The sequence below is a fragment of the Vigna umbellata genome, chromosome 5 (genome assembly GCF_029865625.1).
Source record: "Vigna umbellata cultivar VRB3 chromosome 5, Vumbellata_1.0, whole genome shotgun sequence".
Lineage (NCBI taxonomy): Eukaryota > Viridiplantae > Streptophyta > Magnoliopsida > Fabales > Fabaceae > Vigna > Vigna umbellata.
Window position 1 is genome coordinate 69704755 of NC_142169.1, and position 20989 is coordinate 69725743.

Genomic DNA, 20989 nt, shown 5'->3' on the forward strand with positions numbered 1-20989 from the left:
TTTCTTTCAATTTCAACTATTCATTCCTTTCTTTCTGTCTCTACATTCTTCACTCTCACCTCTCACACCATCTTCATTTTCTACACTTTAAAATTTCAAAATTTAATAATTCATAATATAAATTTAAGGTGATTCCACCCTTCTCAAAATGATTCACATCATACAATACAAATTAATTTATTCCTTTTCTTTTTCTTTAATCTTTTCTCACCAAATATATAATTAGTGTTGCCTCTTTCTTCTTTTTTTACCTTTCTTTTTTCCGATAAACTTTAAAATTCTATATTTCTGAAAATACGTTTTTAAGTGATTATAAAAAAAATATTCACTTTTATTTTGAAAAAAAAATGTTGAATATTTTAATTTATAAAAATAATAGTTATTTCCTTGACTGAGTCTTCTAAATCAAGATTCATCAAGATGATTGCGTTTGATAAAATGCATTAACAGTTTTTAGTCTTTAAATAATAATACAGTAATGATTAAAATTGTAATTAATTTAACTTTTAAAGATGTAAAAACGGGTAATTCGGCTTGACCCCTTACCAAGGGTTGATGAATGAATTCAATCCGACTCATTTATTAGCTAGCTGAAAAAATTCAAATATGACCAAACTCATCATGGGTTAGTGGGTTAAATGTGTTGACTCACTAGCTCACTTATAATTTTTTTAAAATAAAAAAAGTTATAATTTTTTTAATCTAAATAAATTTCACTCTAAAATAATGTTAAACTCCAACAACAATTCAAAATAAAATTAAAATATCATACAATCCAATCGTAATCCAAAAATAAGCACAAAAGGTGAACAAATAAGTTTTTAATATTGATATATTTTGTATCAGCTGTTTATTTATAATATTAGAGTTTGGAACAGATATATTGAAACACAAAAATAATAAATAATTAAATTAAATTAGGTAGGTTAGTGAGTGAATCCGGCTCACCATGGATTCAACCCATGTGAGCCGGATTCTAAGTGAGCCGAATTGAAAACTAATCCGCATAAAAAATTACGAGTGATGCTCCCTCCAACCCCCGTCTTCTCCCTACACATCCCCAATTTTTTTAAATCCCAAACCCTGAATGTCACTTTCTCTCTTCCTCTTAATTTCCACTTCCGTTAACACATCATTTTCCATTTCATTTCAAATTCCGCGATATTCACCGAACACCAAGTGATCATCGAAGAGTCAGTTCCTGCGGCCTAAACGGTTTGGTTTACAATGACAAAGGTTATCTCCTGGTGGCTTAGAATTTCAAGTTTAAGCATAGATTTTCAAGTTTGGTTATTTAAGGACAAGGAAGTGGGGATTATACCATACAAGATTTGTTTTTTCTGTAAAATTTTGTGTTAACGAAAGTGGAAATTAAGAGAAAGAGATAACAGTGGGAGAGAGATTGAGATTAGGGTTTTAAAATAAAATTAAAATTGGTAAAAGTAAAAAGGATAAATTTAGAATTTAAAAAATTAGGGAGGTGAAGGGAGAATATGGGGTGGTGAAGGGAGCATCACTCAAAAATTACATTTTTTTAAACCCAACCCGACTTAAACCGGTGGCGAGCTGGCGGACAATATCTTACCAATATGGAGATTTATGTGTATGTGTGTATGTCAAACCTCCCTACCAATGGTATTAGAGTCAGGTTCAAGTCTAGTGACCGGGCTCAAACGAGTACGTCCCTCCATGATCAGGTGAAGCCTTGGCAGGTAGCCGACAGATAGCCAGATGAGTCATGAGAGGTAGAGAGCAAGAGATGCTCAGTGTTGTGTGACCATGGATCGTGAAAGAGAGTGTTGACCATGGTATACTCGAGGATAAGAAAAGACTTCCGTTGTAGGGGAGATAGGAGAACCATAGTCCTCTGTTTGATGAGAGGATGTTGGGTAAACAAAGTCCCACATTGGATAAAATAAGAAATAGACATGCGTTTATATACACATAAGATACCTCAATTGGTAAGAAGCCTCCTTTTGAAGTGATACCAAAAGCAAATCCATCAGGGGTTACAACTTATTTTGACAACACTACTTTATATATATATATATATATATATATATATATATATATATATATATATATATATATGATTACTGAAAGAATTAAATTATTTTCAACAACTTTTTATTTTATGGCTGAATTCTTTAAATTTGCATTGAAATTGAAGGATGTGGTTTACAACTTATTAATACTAATGAATACATTTTCCAAGAACAGCTAACCAATGAAAACAAACAGTATAATTTTAACATTGTTATCACCTTGAATGCATATTTCTAATAAATAAAATGAATTACAAATATTTTGTTTAAATGGCAATATTTATTGTGTCGTACGAGGTCTAAGTGCCCGTACTACTAGAGTGGACTTAACATACCACAATAAAAGTAGTTATTAATCGGTCTAATATATTTTTTTACTTTAAACATTTATTTATAAATTTTATAATGAATTATTATATTTTAATCTTGAACTAATAAATTTTTAAATTAATTTATTCTCATAATATTAGTCTAATCGGTTTAATTCAAAGCTAAATAATCTACTAAGTGATTGTTCGAGTTTAATGACTTATTCATAAGATTGACGGTTGTTAATGCACAATACAAATAAGGTAAAGACTAAAATCAAACATAAATGAAGAAAACAAGATGAACCGACATAACGTGAAGGCTTCCAAATCAAAATGAAGAAGAACAAGGAAAAGAAAAACTTTTTTTCTTTTTCATAGCAAAGAAGGAAGAAGATGAGTTCTACAACAGCAACACCAACACCGAAAGATAACAACACATTTGTGAATAAATAAAAATGAAGAAAATAACTCTATTAAAAAAATATAGAGACTATAATTGAGATAAAATCCAAAGATATATCAATATAAACTAAATTAAAACATATATATTTTACTAGTGGTTATTGATAATTTTTCATTCCAAATTTTATCAGGAATTAGTCTTATTTACCACATCAACAATTATAAAAGATTATACAAAACTATGCTTATTATAAGATAGGACATATTAAAATATCCAAGTCATCTCATTTTTTTTATTGAAAACTCCGAGCAACTTACAAGACCTATTGTCATCTTTAATTTGAGTTTTGTTTTCAGAATTTAAGCACACGTATTAAAAAAACAAGTTATTTATAATTTTTCATTTTAAAATTGATAATCTCTCATATATATAAAAGAATTTAAAAGATAAAATATGTGTATACATTAAAATAAGATTGAGACGTGACAAATTAAAAATTTTAATCATCTTAATATTTTATTATAAGTTGCGAACGACTTGTATTATCTTATAATCCTTGATTAAGTATTATCTTTAGTGTTTAAGAAAACAAATTAATTTTTTTCTTTAATAATTCTTCGTTCTAAATTAGATTATTTCAGAAAAAAAAATAGAAATTAATCATATTTACGATATCAATAATTATACATAATAATAAAAAGATCTAAACAAATTTACATATGCTACAAGGTAGGATGAAACTTGTGACTCACTAGAATATCTCATATTTTCTATGTAAACAAGACCACATCATAATATAATCCTTTATTAAATTTAATGTCGAAAGTTTAAGACAAGGGTTTGAAAATTACTTTCATAGTTTATTTTATTTAATTAAATTTAAAAATTTCATGAATTTTTGAATAAATAGTTTAACATTTAAATAATTTATTTTATAAAATTGTAAACGTTAGATAAATAAAGAAAAAACACATATATATTAAAAATTAAATTCTATATTATACATATGATATGTTATATAGATATAAAATTAGTTTAAATTGATTTAGGACTTAAAATACCCGATTTCAAAACAAACAATGTATATATAATTATAATATTCCCTACACTTAATCCCTAAACTCTGATCCTAAATCCCAAGATAGTATATTCACGTTTGAGTTTGAAGTAATAACCTAGAAAATTTGGAGATAAATACGGTACTATTATATCTGAATGCATTACTATGTTTATGCTAATTAACAAACAGAAATTACCAGAAAAATAAATATTGGCAGAACTGGGAGAGAGTATCATTATTCAAGACTCTGCAATGGCCACCTTATATATATATATATATATATATATATATATATATATATATATATATATATATATATATATATACATACAAAAACCATTGTTTTCGTTCACTCTTCCTTTTGCTCACTAACTAAAAGACTGCATGGTGGTTCCCTCAATGCTGAGAAACTCTATTTTGAGGCAGATGGCATCCGTCCATAGGCAGTGTTCCTTTTACGTTTCGTTTTTATTTTACTACGTTTTGCGGCTCATGCAAGGATTATAGGCTTGGATATTAAAAGGATTATTGGAAGTATGGGAAGGATTTAGGGTTTAGGATTATTGGGAGGATTATGACTACGTACCTGGAGAGGAACCACGACAAGGACACTACACCATAAACGCACTGCACCACGTACTGCACCGAGAACAAGAAGAAGATTGTTTGATAATTCTTTTCACGATCACCAAGCTTTGTAGAAAAATATTTTACTCATACAAGAAACTACGTAGGTTATCAGTGAAATATGTTATAAATGAATAAAATTAAAAAACAACAATTTTAAAAATAAAATTTTACTGAGGGGCAAAATAGTAAAGGAAAGGTGGAGGAAGGGGCAAAATAGTAAAGGGGAGGTGGAGGAAGAGATGTGTGGGGGTGGAGGGAGCAACACCCTTGATCTGGTTCAACTTTAGGGTTCGAAGAATTCTTATGAAAATGTTGACAGATGTAATTGAGAATTTAATTAACCAAAATATTATGTGTGATTATATATATACCATTCAAAAATGATAACAGCATCACTTAGCAACATCAATAATAATTTAAATTCACAAATGTTAAACTTTGTATGTATACAAAAGAATAATTATATTGAATATTTACTTTTTGACGAGGAAAAGAGATATAATTAAAGAAAAAAACATAAGAAACAAAACTTAGAACAAAAACATTCGGATAAATTGATATAAAACACTATCAAACTAAAATAAGGTAAAAATTGTAACAAATATATATATATAATCGAAAAAGTGTCAACAATTTGATTAATTCAATATGTGCATAATTTTTTAAAATATGTTATTCAATCCGTGAAGTTGAGAATTTTGAAAGGAAAAAGAGTTTATGACTGGGAATGCATTTTGATTTGTTACATTAAATAAAATTGGTTAAAGTGTTACACTAAAATTTTAAATTCAAAATAAATACAATTACTTATTTTTTAGTCTCACGTCTATTTATATATTTTAAAAACTTTGTGATTAATGAAATCTTAATAACAATCAATTATAAGTCATTACTCTTTTAAGTAGTTTTTACTCTTAATCTTGATTAGAACAATGTTTAAGGATAATTATTAATGAAGATTATCCACTAGGTCTCCCATCTTCTATGATCGTACAATCGGTTAACATTGTTTTTTTTATCATAATTGCATGATGCGAGATGGTTTGAACGAATTGTCCTTCTAGGTGATCTTATCCAATCCCATGCAGCCTTATGACCATATAATAAACTTATAATTATTATACAAATAAAAAATAATAATTCTTTTTTAAAAAACATTCTATTAATTATAAAAAATAATAATTAAAATAAACAAAACTTAATTACCCATCTTTAAAAAAAATACGGTATAGATATTCGTACTAAGAGAAAAGTAAGTAGAGCACGTGTCTTAGAATTTAAAATTTGACATGTGCAGTGAGGTTTGCCTTTCTGTATATACATTAATGTTAGACATATGGTCATTAATGAAAACTCAGACACATGGTTGTCGTTAATGGTTATTAATTATTTTACTGAAACAAATATTATTATCATAATATATATATATATATATATATATATATATATAACAGTTATGTTGGAGGCAGGAGTGCTAGTTTTTGCAGAAGAAAAGCAACTTGTTTACACATACGATGTACCTATATAACTGTCTAACAGTGTATAGAAATTGTTCAAAATGATATGTTTCCACTGTATTTTATATATTTTAGTTATCTTTTTCTTATGATTATTAAAAAATTGTACTAATTTTTCTATCATTTCTATATTTAAGAATTTATATATTTGTCTTCAATTTATTGTCTGCTAAATTTTTAGAATTATAAATAACCATTCCTATCTGTTTAAGCTGCCACGATGGCATAATGACAAGTACGAGGTTCTGTTTAGGTTACAAAATAAGTTGCCCCAGCTGTGAAATTTTTCCAGCTGCTACTCTCAAAAGCAAATTGTTTGTCAAATTCCAAAAACAACACTGATCTTGTCTTTCATACAGAAATGGAAGCTAATCTGTTCACTTGAACCATTTCATTCAAATAAACACAGCCTGCATAAACATAGAAATTAAGATAAACACAAATCAGAATAGGAGCTTTTGAAGTAACACCAGAATATGAGGCATTCTTTAAATTTTGATCTACCAGATAGTGTCTTAAACATGTTGCGATGTTAATTACAATCTATTATAAAAGACTAAAACATGTTTTAATAAAATAATGTTCTTAATATTATAGAAAGATGAAATGAAGAATAAACTAACCCCAACTTGAGAGATGTGTCAGAACTACCATTGTCTAGAGGAAAATCAGACGAACTGCTAGTGATTGACTCATAACATTGTTCTCGAACCAACTTCTGTTCATAAAAGTTCTGTTACAATACTAATATTGATTGTTGCTAAGTTTGTTTCAAAGTAGATATCTCCAGAAAGCTCATGGACCACAAATAAAGGAGCTAGGTTTTGAAAAGCCTGTCACCTGCTTCAGTTTCTGGTTCTCTTCTGTAAGTTCGGCTTCCTTCTCGAGCAACGTTAATTGCCAAATATCATTGCAGAAAAAAGGTTGAGTGAATAAAGATAGATGAAAAAATTGCCAACAGGCTGCATTATTGTTATAAACAAACAAAAAAAATCATTTTTACTATTAGGGTGTCTGAAAATTATTCAAGAACGTAGTTTTCCATACCCAATAGCAGAAAAAATGAGGAAGCAACTATTACCAGCTTTAATCAAGACGTGATTTTTAAAGTTAAATGCCATTTTGAAGTGATTAACATTCCCTGAGAAAAAACATAAGGAATGTGACCTACGTATTCAAGGCCGTGGAGTTTTTTGGATGAATAACTGAATATAAAGTCTCCATTTTTTTAGGTTTGTCATTGGCAGTTGTCTTTTTGATCAAAAGTATTGTTGATGGTTATATTAAACAAACATCACGTTTCGTTGGTTTCGAATGTTTAATAATATTTTAAGGTACAAATTTATTTGACCAGAAATACGAATAATATCTCAAAGACAGACATGATTTGCAATCTGTGTGAGCATTTACCTTTGTTTTAAGACTGTTGATCTCTTGTGTCATTTTTTCTTCCTGAAATCAACACGTTAATTGATTAGTATTATATGTCAAAAGCATGCACAATTTACGTGTACAACGTTGAATTTACAGGTACAATTAAGTTCTAGATTTCATCTCGTAATGGGAAACAACTATGACGAACTTAGAGTACAGATAATTTGGGAGAAACCTTAATTTTTGAAATAGTGATCCAACGTTTTTGGAGAAGTTCCTCCAGTTTCTGCAACTCTTGTACTGTCAATCCTTGCAAGTCTTGTTCGTTCAACTGACTGCATTAAACATGTGCATTCATGGAAACCATATATCTCTATCGTGCATGTATATTTTATGGGGCATGCGTCATAGATATATATCTAAGTCTAAATTAAAGAAGTTGCAGTGAGTGCATACCACAGTTCATGAGCCTTATCTTCTATTTCCTTGTGCAGCATGTCAAAAGAGTTACTTCCAAGCTATATATATACATAGATTATATTAGATTTCATGAGAATAGAATGCCTTTCATGATTTTTCAATTGTAAATAAGCAAGCTATCAAAGACAACTATGTCCAAATCATTTTTTCTGTCGTTTCTCCATTGTTCCTCTCAAGTTAAGAATGTAGAATGCTGCAGAAATATTGCTGTCGTTCTCTCGTTGCCAAACAGTTACGGGAAGCAGATTATATATATAATCGACTGCATAAATATTAATCTACCATATAAAAATACATGGAATCATGAGACTTTTTCAAATGACAATGAGAATTGCATAGCTCGAAACGACAACACTAGATAGAGTTATTAGACAAATCAAATCTATAACATTAGACTCTAAAACAAATTTGTATATTAAAATCATTAGACAAACCAAAACACCAGAAATAAAAAAAAATAAAAAAGAGAGAGGCAAAACAGCGGCACTACACTACTGAACTAACCTTTTTCATTGCAGTAAAACATTCAATTATCTCTCAGAAACAGAGTTCTTTTGGTTTCATCAATTAATCATTAAAGGAAAATTAGAAACTAAACGTAGTTATACCTGTTTTCCAGTGGATGCAATGTTTGATCCTTGAACACCTGAATGCTGATTACGCCTTTCAATTATTTGTTGCATGCTGAAAAGGACAAGGACGTTGAAATTAAATTCAAAACATTCCCTTCCCTTTTCCTTTGTGAAGACGCAAGAGGCTCGTAAAATCAAGAACTTTGTATTATTATTTTATGATTAATTTTTATTTAATTGCATTATATCAATTAGTTAAAAAGCTTAGGAGTATTGAAGTATTTAAATTCATATTAATAGGTTTGCATTAAGCTGATATAACCATGCAACTGGGCGTATTTAGAAGCCAGTGACTAAATGCTGAAATTACAACATGTGAGTTTCACAATAAATGATTGGATAGAGTTAAAAAATGTTAAAGGTAAGTTAATCTTATAAAATCAATTAATAAAATGAGATTTATTCTTCTTTATATACTCTAAATTAACTTTATCTCCAATTGGTGTAAGCAATTGACCAAGGTTTCATGCTGAGTAATGTGAAGAAGGAAAAAGTACAAAGTTATTATAAAAATGAAGACTTAATTTGAAAAAAGTTATACTAAAAGATATGGAGTAAACATGTTATTTATCATGTGATTCTAGTGGTATTAGTAAGCAAGAGAAGCAATTTGACATGTATGTGTCTGAGATGTTTGATTTAGAGCACAAAAAATAATGAATGATTGAAGAATTACTTTCTCTATGTGTTGGTTCTTCATGAGAGTTTTAACACAACTCAATAAGTCTCTTGATATATGAATTTAGATGATTGTATGTTATGAAAATGTTTCTAATGTTTGTCAGAAGAATGATATATAGCAGAAGGTTTGGAGGTTTGTAATTGCAATTTTGTAAAAAAATAAAATAAAATTGTATTCTTTTATTTAAATTTATACTCTATAGATATACTTTAACTAGTAAAAATGATTTCCTATGATTCCTACTATAAGAACTATTATCCATGCCATTTAAACAAGATAGGCAATGCACATATAAGAGAACTTGCTTTTCTATCTAGAAGAAAATTTGTACTGAAACTAGAAATTTTAGATAGAAATATAGTGTTTAGTGTTTCATGTCAAGATATATGTATGCTGTTCTTTTTTGAATGAATTAAACATGATTTTCTTATATTTATATCAATTAAAAAAACATGTTTTTGAATTTCTTATAATTTTTATATTTATAATTTCATCTTTCTTACTGATTAAAACATAAATCATATAATCTCATAATTAAAAACTATAATACAAATGTGTTATCATATTTTAGTAAGTATACATGTAATATAACTACATAATAATCAAACAGAAAAACAATCTTAAGAGACATCCACATAGTGTTGTCAGTTTCTAATTAACTTCAAATATATATAATATTTAAATATCATAAATAGTTTGATTTTTGTTTAATTTTTTATTTTCAATCTGATATTAGAACCAAAACTCGGTTGAAAAAAAAAACATATCTAAAAGTTTCTGAAAACAAATTCAATTTTTAATATTTATTAGTTTTTATTTTTTTTATCAGTTTTTGATTATTTTTATGAATTAATTTAATTTTGAACCCCCATAGTGTAGAATACACCCTTACAATAAAAACCATACTCTCATGGAGTTTATTAAATATACTTGATATAATTTAATCGAGCAATTTGATTTCTTTTTCTGACTTAACTGAGGGAAAATATAACTTGATTCTTGTTCATGCATAGATAATTTTCTTGAGAGATAAAATACAATAAATCAGGGAAGGTATTATTCTACAAAAGGCACATATATGCTATTGCTTGCATGATCACATACTAATTAAATATATTAGATATTAAATTCATTATAATAGTTTACTTGTGAAGGTCTAGGCAGGAGACTTGCAATCTAAGATCAAATTTTATTTTTATTGTTGTCATAATATATATAAAAAAATGTATTTACTGGAGAATACATACATATGCTACAAGATCCATGCACTAGTTTCATGCATTCTATGTAAAACTCACTAACTTAATTTGAAAAAAAATGTTATGATTAGAAGTACATTAACGTTAACAAAATAGGCTGTGGCCTGATTGTCAGTTTAACATATCTCTCGTGGATTTAATTAAGTGACTTTTTGAAGTCATAGATGAGAAAGGTTACCAGTGTTATGTTAAATATGAGTGTTGCAAACCAGGGAGAAGTGATTTTGTGGTAAGGTAGGAAAGTAGAGAATGAAATTTTTATATTCATCAAGGTCATTCGTCATTGTAAAAAACACTATATTATATTAGTTTTAATTCATCAATATAAAAAGTTACATTGTAATTATGTAAATAATTAATGTGAAATTTTTTTTGAGCATGTATAAAAAGTAGGTTTGTTGATATTTTTGTAATAAAAAATAAAATTTTCTATACCAATTGGAACTAGAAGTGATATAGAAAGTGATGAAGTAACAATTTTGTAATTTTTGAGAATAATTTTTATACTTATTCTAATTATAATTAATATAAAAAGTAATTTTTTTTAATTTATAGTGTTTATAGGATTTCTTCTTCTAAGGTACTTTTCGACCCAACATCTACCATAGCTGAAGTGGTTGCATTTGTATGTTCTTCCTCCATCTACATTTTCAACCTAACTAAGGCCAACATAAGGCATACACCATTGTTGCTCCTCACAAGGTCGTTGACAATGGCAGTCACCATTAGAAGCCTTGTCAGCATCGATGTTGCTCTTGACTTCGCCTCTCCCAGTTCGCACGTCCATCATCTAGCCAATGTCACCGCCATGCAACTCCATCGTTGTCAGGGACATCACCCTCAACGCTGCCATAGTGCTTAAACAGAGCCCATAGTTGGGGATATGTTTTCCCTTCTTCTTCCCCTAAACACACAACCATGAAGCAACATTCACATTGCCATCTATAAATGAAGGAACTACCAATTGAAGACACCACCACTTCTTCTTCTTCATATGCAAACTCTTACATCAAAACCCCAAACGTCACCACACTTGTTTCTCCTTCTCCAAGCCTATTCAAACCTTTTCCTCTTTTATATTTGACTTATAATTTTTTATCATTATTTATCATTGTAATAGGAAGGGAGAAAGGATGAAATAAGGTTGGGCTAGTAATTTACAATTCAATTAGACATTGGAATAGAAATCTTATTTGGCTCTCTAAAAATGTTTTATGATTATGGAACATGATGAACTGAATGCATTGGATGATTATGCTTTTTTGCCTTTTCACTTACCGTGTGATGGATAGTTTTGTTCCTACGTGAGAATGACTCTAGTATGCATGAATGAATGATGGTCTATTGAAGGTATAATGCGAATACACTTTTTATACTGGTTATGACCTTAAACAGTATAAAAGGTGAAACTTTCTATACCCTTTGAATCTATACTTGTTCTGGAATTGGTATAAAAATACATTTTTTAACTGGTATAAAAAAGTTTTTCTACGTATGCACTTGAGTATGCCACAACTAGTGTACGAACTATTTTCCATGAATATACATATAGGCCTCACTAGTGTATAGGGTTTGGATATATATCATATAAGTTTAAGGACATTTCGATGAAAAAATGAGCTTTTCTTTAAGATTTGTTGCACTTGAGTTTGTAGAATTAGTATACTACACAATGTTGTTGGCATCTTAAAACTTTTCTTTTATCAGATATCAAATAGATTAATAGATTGACCACATCTAAGGTATAAGTTGTTCACATAAGAGACATAACTTTATATCAACTAAATTCTTATAAGGCTTAACGTTTATAGGTCTTATTTTTCTTATATATCATTCAACTTTTTCATTTCCATTTAATATAAGATTTTTATTTATTTTTAAACTCCTAACACAAGGCCTTACTTACTCTAATAGCAAAGTTAAACTTAGAGTTGAAGCAACATAATGTGAACACCCTTCTTCCTTGGGCATTTGTATGGAGATATTCCAAAGACATATTTGGAAAATTTTGAGTTGGTTGGTAAAAAGTAAATGTGCAAGAAAAATAAATTTTCATGATTTGAAACAATCTCCTAGAAAGTAATTGTAGCTAAGAGTGGTAGTTAAGAATGCTCTCAATTCTTAATCTTAAGTGGAGAAGGACAATCAATATTGGTTGACATATTAGCTTTGTAGAATATTCTAATTAATGAAATCTTTTAAGTGTTTCATCCTAAAGAACTTGATGTATTTCAAAAAAATTGAGTTGTGTAGTAATAACCAACAAAGAACTTATAAGTCTTAAATAGATGTGTCAAAGTGGGTCAAGCCAGATCACACTAGTTGGTTTATCATAGTTAAGTTGAAAATGAGTTAACTCAATCCAACTTACTATTTCGTAAAAAAAAAATTGTAACCCAACCCGACTCACTTTAGATTGATGAGTAAGGGGTAGACTCATGTTTTTTCAAATTTAATTTATATATATATATATATATATATATATATATATATATTGAAATAAAATTAAAGTAAATTGACAAGACTTATTATTTTTATAATAATACATTCAAATTGTTCACTTATTTCACTAAATATCATTATTAAGATACTAGTTGAAAATTATGGTGTGAACTTACATAATTTAACAAACAAATAAATTAAACATCCCAACTATTTAAATATTAATTATTAAACAACATTTTAGTTTTTGAAAAATCAAATTATCAACCTATATAATTAAAAATAATAAATAATTATACTACATAACTTATAAAAAAAAGTGATAGAAAGAATAAATAAAGGGTTAGTAGTGATAGGTTACGGGTTAATCTATTTTCAAGAAATAGACCTATTTTCAGTTTAATCTACATTTAAAAAAAATATATATATATTTTTTTTTAACTCAACTCCACTCAAACAAGTAATGAGACAAATTTACTCACAAATTTAAACCCCTTTTAGCATATCTGGTCTTCAAGGATTCCTATTAGTAAATAAAATATAATATATTTAGTTAAAAATTCAACATTTCATTCTAAAACAAATCATTTTAATTTTCTATCACTTCAATATATATTTTTTAAAACATGGGGTGTTAAAATTGAGAAAAATAACTAAGAATCTAATAAACATGTTTACAAAGACAATAACTATTAACAAAATGAAGTTGTACCTAATTTGTGAAAAAGAAAAAAAAAAAAAACAGTTAACGGTTAACAAAATGATAAGGACAGAAATGTTTAACCCTTAACAAAAATGATAGGAGAGAAATATATGAAGAATATTTCTTCCTTCTCATATCAATTGGATATATATAATTCCAACAAGAGAAGAAGAAAGAATTAGTAAAAAGATAAAAACTTATTTTATAATTTTCTCTTTGAATCTATCAACACGAACACATATAACTGACTTAACTTTATTATCAATTATATGTATAATTATACCACATTTACTTTCTTTCTCATAAATCAGTTTTAGCAAGTTAAAATCATTTTCTTCAATTCTTTAGAACTGTACATGAGATCATATCCCTGGTTTCCTTCATTTTTGTTTGTTTCGTCTTGAAATCATAGCTTATATTTTAGTTTTGTTCAAGAGGCTGAGAAATGGAGGGAGTGATCCAAATTTGTCAATGTTCCGATGGTGGAAGAGCCACGAAATTCAAGTTCTGGTTTCTTGATAGAGTTTCAAACAATGGAAAGAATTGGACAATTTAGAAATTCCCAGTGCACATGCACAGTCAAGTGTTCGTGAGAAGCCACGAAGAAAGTCTTAAGGCAAATTCAGAAGTTCGTTCTAGTTATTTAGAACAAATTTCATACTTCCATCAAACAAGCTTTGCAGAAACCCCGACAAAGATTGGATGATTGAAAAGAAGAACACAATATACACTGTAGATAGACAGTGTTGAATGTATTTCATATAATAAAGTTTTAACTCCTACTGTTTTTATCATCTAAATTTAAAAATACTAAATTTTAATCAAGCATTCAAAATCAACATATTCTACACAGTGTTGAATATGTCGTTATTTAGAGCATAAGAACATAACCTGAAAAAATAAACTGTTTATGGAAAAACAAAGTTGCATGAGTTCAGAAAGGAAAAAGATTGTAAACAAAGCATTTTGTTTAGGTATATAGAGAACTGTTTGTACAGTGAATTCCAAAAATCAGAAAGCTATAAAAAAAACAGCATATATATTGGCAATCATTAACACTATATATGGTAAAATCAAATTTAGAGTTTTAATTTCATGCTGCAAAAACATACAGTGATATCTACTTGTGAATCAATTCATATAGAACTTTCAAATAGTTATTACTAAAAGTCAACATACAATAATTTATAATCGAATCATAGTATAGAAAACACATTCTTAAAATATTAATATAAATATTCCTATTTTTGTCTTAGTTATTTCATGGTGGTTAAATTATGAAAGGTTGAATTTTGGTGATATTGCGAAGATGTGTGAATTACTGTGAGTTGTGCAAAGAAAAGGCAAAAGGAGAGACAGAAGAGGATGAAAAATGGATAAGTTGTGGTGAGGGGATGCACATGCAGATGTTTATTACATATAATAAAATAGAAAATGGTAAAAGAAAAAAAGAAAAAAGGAAAGAAGATAAAGAATGGTACGGACAGACAAATACCTCGAACTGGCGTACTCGAAGAGCTTGCTGGTTGCGGAAAAGACTATGAGAGCAATCTCAGCATCACAGAGAGTTGACAGTTCATGAGCCTTCTTGAAAAGACCTTTTCTCCTCTTCGAGAATGTTACTTGCCTCGCGTTTATGTTGTCGATCTTCTTGATCGGTATCTTCTTTCTTGCCATTCTACACTCAAAAACAATTTCATAATCATCCAATTTCCAACCCACATAACCATACCCATATCAGTGTTTCAAAATTCAGCAGACGGTGCATGTACGGTATGTCGGGGGTTTTGGTTTTGGTTAATTTCAGACAAAACGGTTTTTGATATATACTATGATAGATCTTCCAAGAACAAGCAAGAAATCATAAGAGATATGCAAAAGAAAGAGAGAAAGAAAAAAGGGCTGATTTGCAAGGAATCTGAGAGAGTTTGAGTTTGAGTTTGAGTTTGAAGAGTAAAAGGGAAGACATGAAGGCTTACCTTACCTAGCTAGCTTTTGTTGTTATATTACCAGAAATGGGTGATTAGGATGTTTGGTGAATGAACTGGTGAAAGAGATGAGAGTGGATGATGTTTCCAAGAGTTGGGGTTATACCGATTTCTGATAATGATTCCAACAAATATCTGAGTAGCGTGTGTGTCTGTTTTCCAATTTCTGGCTGCTATTGCTCACTTTCGAATTTAGATAGGAGAAATAAAGACCCTTTTATGGTGCTTACCAAAATAAGTATTTTCTATATTTTATTACTTTTTCTAGTTAAGAGATTTTTCTTTTTTCTTTTTTCTTTTTCTTATATTCTTTTTTCCGTATAGAAAACTACTGTGTGAATCGCCAGCTATAATGACAACCGATGTGATCTCATGTCTAGCCATTTGTAGTAATCCCTTTGCATACTTCTTTTTTAAGCGTCAACTTCTAAACTAAATTATATTAAAGTAAGGAAAATGTCTTTTTAATAATTTTTTATGTTAAGATTAGTTCGACAATGATCGTCCTTAAAGTAATTCGAATTTAATAAAATTTATTCACATACGTGTGTGTGAATTGATCAATTTATAATGCGCAGAATATGACAATATTTTATAATGATTGTTTAATTACTGGAATCAACCTTTAATTGGCTGAGGTTGGTGTAATTATTTATAATAATGTTAAAGAAAGTCTTTAGGGTTTCCTTTCACTTCATGACTTATCTAACTCGATTTCCATCAAACTTTTGTCCCATTTTGGGAGCATGCTGTACAAAATACAAATTATGTATGTTTCTACTTTTAATTTGAGTTTTAAAAATTCTTACTTTTTCTTTTCGTGTTTTCTGTGTCCACCAAAATAAAAACCCGATTAAACTTTTAAATTTGATTAATATCTGATAAAAACAAATAAAATGATTTTACATAAATATCTGATCAAAATTATTTACCATGATCTATTTATTAAAATATTATACTAAATAACATTTTCATTTTTATCTTTTAAATATATTATATTCACCTTCTTATATTTTTATAAAGTAGCGTTTAAAGAAATTTTTACTTTTTAAAATAAAATTATATTAAGTATTATTATGAATTTTGACATTAAAACTATACTATTATTCGAAAAACTATTAGGCTTGTATTATTATATGAAAATTTATTATAAATAATTAAAATAAAAAATATAAATATGAAAAACTTATATTATGATAAAAGTTATATTTTACGAAATATTAGACAAAATATACTTATTACATAAAAAAAACTAGCAAAATTAAGCATTTTTTCTAAACAAAAATTACGAAAATAAATTATTCCTAATTTCTTTATTAAACTATATATTTTTATTATTTATAAGGAATTCTAAAGGTAACCAATGAATACCTTTTCCATTTAACATAAAAACAGGCAGTTTTGTGAAGACCTAATGTCTTTGTTGATATAAAAATCTATTTTCCCCTATTGTAAAAATATAAATGTCTTTGTTGATATAAATTGTAAATAAAAGATTTAGATTGAAAAAAAGTCATTATAAAAATCTAAATGTCTTTCTTGATATGAATTGAAATAAAAGATTTAGATTGAAAAATAGTCATGTGAATTAAAATAAATATTTTAATTTTGTTATGTAAATAATGTATCCCTAATTAATTTTATTTAAAATTAAAGAAAATGTTATATATGGTTTATAGTAATTAAAAATATTTATTTATTTTAGATCAAGCATGACCTTGTTAGTCATCATGACCCAAATTTTAAAGTTATTTGATTTTAAATTATTAATATTTTTATTTCAATTATTCATTATATACATACTAACTAATGAAAATGAATTAATTAAAGTTTATTATTATAAAACATTTCAAGACGTCCAGAGTGGTCTTAAATGTTGATAGTAAGAGATATAAGCAATTCAGTTTGTGTTTTTTTTTTTCTCCTCAACCTTAAAATAATTTAGTACACAGGTAAAAAAAAATTAATTTTGTCCTAAATTATGTCATTAAAGTTTTGAACTAAAAAATCATGGCTCTTAAGAAATTGATTTATGGGACATGTAATTAGATTTGAATTTTGGACTTCGAATAATTTTTAAATGCATTAATGTTCTTAAAATCTTATTAGTTTTATGTATCAACTGAAAGTTGTTATTTGTTTGAAATGTTTAAAAGAATAGTCGTATTTTGTATGTCTTGTAATGGATAATTTAAGTGTTGATTTATAGTAAGTAAAAATTATATAAACTTGAAAATTTTGATGATGTTATTAGAAAGTGATTTTAAATCTAACTCAACCCCACAAACCGATTTATAAGATGAGATTTGTAAAGTATAGACATTTCGAGCGTGAGAGGATAATTAATGGGTAGTCCAAGATTCGACAACAGGTGGAACAGAATGGTCATATAGATCTTGCTAGAAAAAACTCCAACATACCATATTAAAAAATTATTTTTAAGTCTAACTCAACTCTACAAAACTGACTTATATAATAAAGTTTGTATCCAAATTATATTTATTACAACAGATGTGATGACGATTACGGTAAGTCAATTGAGTATATTTCTCATTTGAAATTTGTATGTTTAAGTTTAGATTTGATTAAGAAAAATATGTTATTTTTTTACATACTTTTTAATTGCTGATTTTCCTTGTGTAATGAAACCGCGTACTATTTGATATTCATAAATTGGGGGATGGTAGTGGTTAGATCTTCTATGGCCACATTATCCTCTACATCCCAGAATATTTATTACACATATGTGTTATGTCCGCACGACATTCACCTTCGTATAACATTTAATGAGAACTCAACATCCTAGTTCTAACCTTCTATATATTGTGTACGAGAAACGCTGGCATTTGTTTATTGTCTCTCTTCTATTGTAAGATGTGCTATGTCATGTAACAAAGAAAAGGGTAATTTTCTTGTAATATATAATGATATTTTGACAATATTTTTTTGACAACATTTTAACATTGTCTACGTGTTATTCTGTGATTGGTCTATATTGGTGTTTATGATTATTATTATTGATTGTGAAATAATTTTGGACCAATCATATAATAACACGTAAACAGTGTTAAAATGTTATAAAAAAAATGTTGTTAAAATATCATTGTCCTTTTTTGTATCTCGGTTTTTTCTTTTCTTTCATCTTCTGTTTGTTTAATATTAAATCGATTTTTAAAAGATATTCCTTTACATTTTGAAAAATCTACGTCATACTACAAATTTTTAAAGTGGAAGAAGTTGTGCCTTAGCTTTGTTCTTACGAGATTGGATTGTACTCGTATTTTCCAGTGTTTAAGGTCTTTCACGTATCTATTTTTTTAATACTAACATGTCTTTGTTATTTGACTTATTTTCTACTAGTGTATCATCAGTTATGACATCATTGTAGACTTATAAATAAAAACAAAGTTTAAATAAACAAATAGAGAAAAAAATATAAAAAATAAATTATCACAATTTTGAGCAAAGAATTACAAAGGACAAATATTATTTGTAGTTTAATACCTTTGAGAACTGTGAATTGAACTAGAGTTTTAGGTGTGGATGTTAAGAAATAGACTTTAAATCTAACTTAATTGTACAAAATCAATTTATAAGTTAAAGTTTGTCTCCATTTATATATTATAAACTTGCTTTATTTATAGTCGATGTAAGATTTTTAACACTTTTCATTCACACTAAGATATATACATATTGAGCGTGAGATTAAACATTAATGAGTAGTCTGACAGCGATTCAATAACATGTGGTATAATAGACCCAACAAACAACATATATACTGATAACGAGTGATACAATAAATTCAATAAATAAATCTCGCTAAAATAAACTTTAATCCATGAAAACTTTAATATTATATTTTTAAATATAATTTAATAATATAAAATTAACAGATAAAATTTATATATATATATATATATATATATATATATATATATATATATATATATATATATATATATATTTATATAATATAAAGTAACGTGAAACCTCCACCTAATATTACTCGAAAAACATTATACGCAGTAATATAAGCTACTATTGGTGCTGAAGTTGAGTCACATAATTTCTAAAATCTTATATCTATTTTTCTTCTAATATAAAGGTCTTAAAAATTACTTTTAATATACTGTTCTTTACTTTTGTGAATCAAGTTTTATTTAAGACTTAAAATCTTAAATTTATTGTTATACGAGCATGCTCCAATTAAAAATATTATAAAACCCAAGGTGTTAAACTTCCTGCCAGAATGAAGAAAGATTGTAACCATAAAAGATTTTAAACCAACTAATAATGTTACTGTTTTATATTTATCTCACTTTCCGAAAGCACGTGGAATACAGTATGATGTCATTGGTGGAACCGTGAAAGATGTTCCAATCTTCGACTAGATAAGATTCTTTAATTTTCAGAGTATAAAATGAATCAATTTACAACTTCAACAGCTATTAGAATTATCGATGCTCTCCTTCATTCCAACCATGGAGAAAAAAAAAACAGAGAGAGAAAGAATTAGTTATTAACATACATAATTAGTTATATAAAATACAAGTAAATTAAACTTTTCGCACCAGATTCACAAAATTCATACATAATTAACATATTTCGTTGCTCTAAGTATATAATGATTATGTTTTTGACTATAATTTTAATTTTATTAATATTTATATTTTTTATTTATATCATTTTATAAAGTGGATTTAATAAATAAAAAATAATTTATTGATTTAACAAAATAGATAATTGAATAATTTATTTAACAATTTCTATATAATTTTTAATATTATTTTCACAAAAATTATAATTATGTATATATATCAAACTATTTTAATTAATTAATCATAAAAACAATGAAATTATATATTTTTTTAATGTAATAAAAAATGTGAGTACACGTGTATTCATTCTAGCTATAATAAAATAAATAATTGAAATAATATTACTAAAATAACAAATAAATATGATTAATTATTTATTTATTTCATTTAATTCAAACAAATTTATTTTTTATTGTTTTTCTCTACTATTTTTTTTCGTGTTTATTTTTTTCTTCTTAATTATTACAACTGTGACAACCACTGTTGAGAACAATGGGTCTGATTATTAGTATCTTGAAAAATCATCTTCAAATCATATCACACCAGAGAATAAAGGGTTATTTCTGGAAATAATGAAACTACCGATGTTTATATATATATTTAAAAATTAAACTCGAAAATATTAATTTAAAAATATTCACGTTTAATAATACTATTTTCATTTTTTTCACCTTATTTTTTTTTTCTTTGTTAGGTAAATATGCTTCTCTTAAACGTTAACTAGTTCATCGTAATTAAAAAACTAGTTAATTTATTTCAGAACCATATTTAAATGAGTTTTTTTATAAATAATATACGATACAATTAAGATTAAAGAAACGAGTGAATAAATATTTATTAAGGTGATAATAAAAGCAGAAAATAC

The 20989-nt window shown here is 27.1% G+C and overlaps 1 protein-coding gene across 3 annotated transcripts; it reads right to left on the reverse strand.

The window, feature by feature from the left end:
* Positions 1 to 6140: 6140 nt before the first annotated feature.
* On the reverse strand, positions 6141 to 15702 carry LOC124831154 (MADS-box protein JOINTLESS-like). 3 transcript variants are annotated; one of them, XM_047305062.2, is made up of 9 exons: positions 15518 to 15702; positions 15034 to 15216; positions 8429 to 8504; positions 7797 to 7858; positions 7576 to 7675; positions 7377 to 7418; positions 6807 to 6845; positions 6590 to 6681; positions 6141 to 6376 (listed from the first exon to the last, which is right to left on the reverse strand). In XM_047305062.2, exons 2-9 carry the CDS (start codon positions 15213 to 15215, stop codon positions 6358 to 6360), a joined length of 612 nt encoding a protein of 203 aa, XP_047161018.2. In that variant the 5' UTR covers position 15216; positions 15518 to 15702; the 3' UTR covers positions 6141 to 6357. The 3 variants fall into 3 exon arrangements, with proteins under 3 accessions (XP_047161018.2, XP_087971317.1, XP_087971316.1); XM_088115191.1 differs by having other exon boundaries at positions 6590 to 6684; positions 15523 to 15700; XM_088115190.1 differs by having other exon boundaries at positions 6590 to 6684; positions 15518 to 15699.
* Positions 15703 to 20989: the final 5287 nt, after the last annotated feature.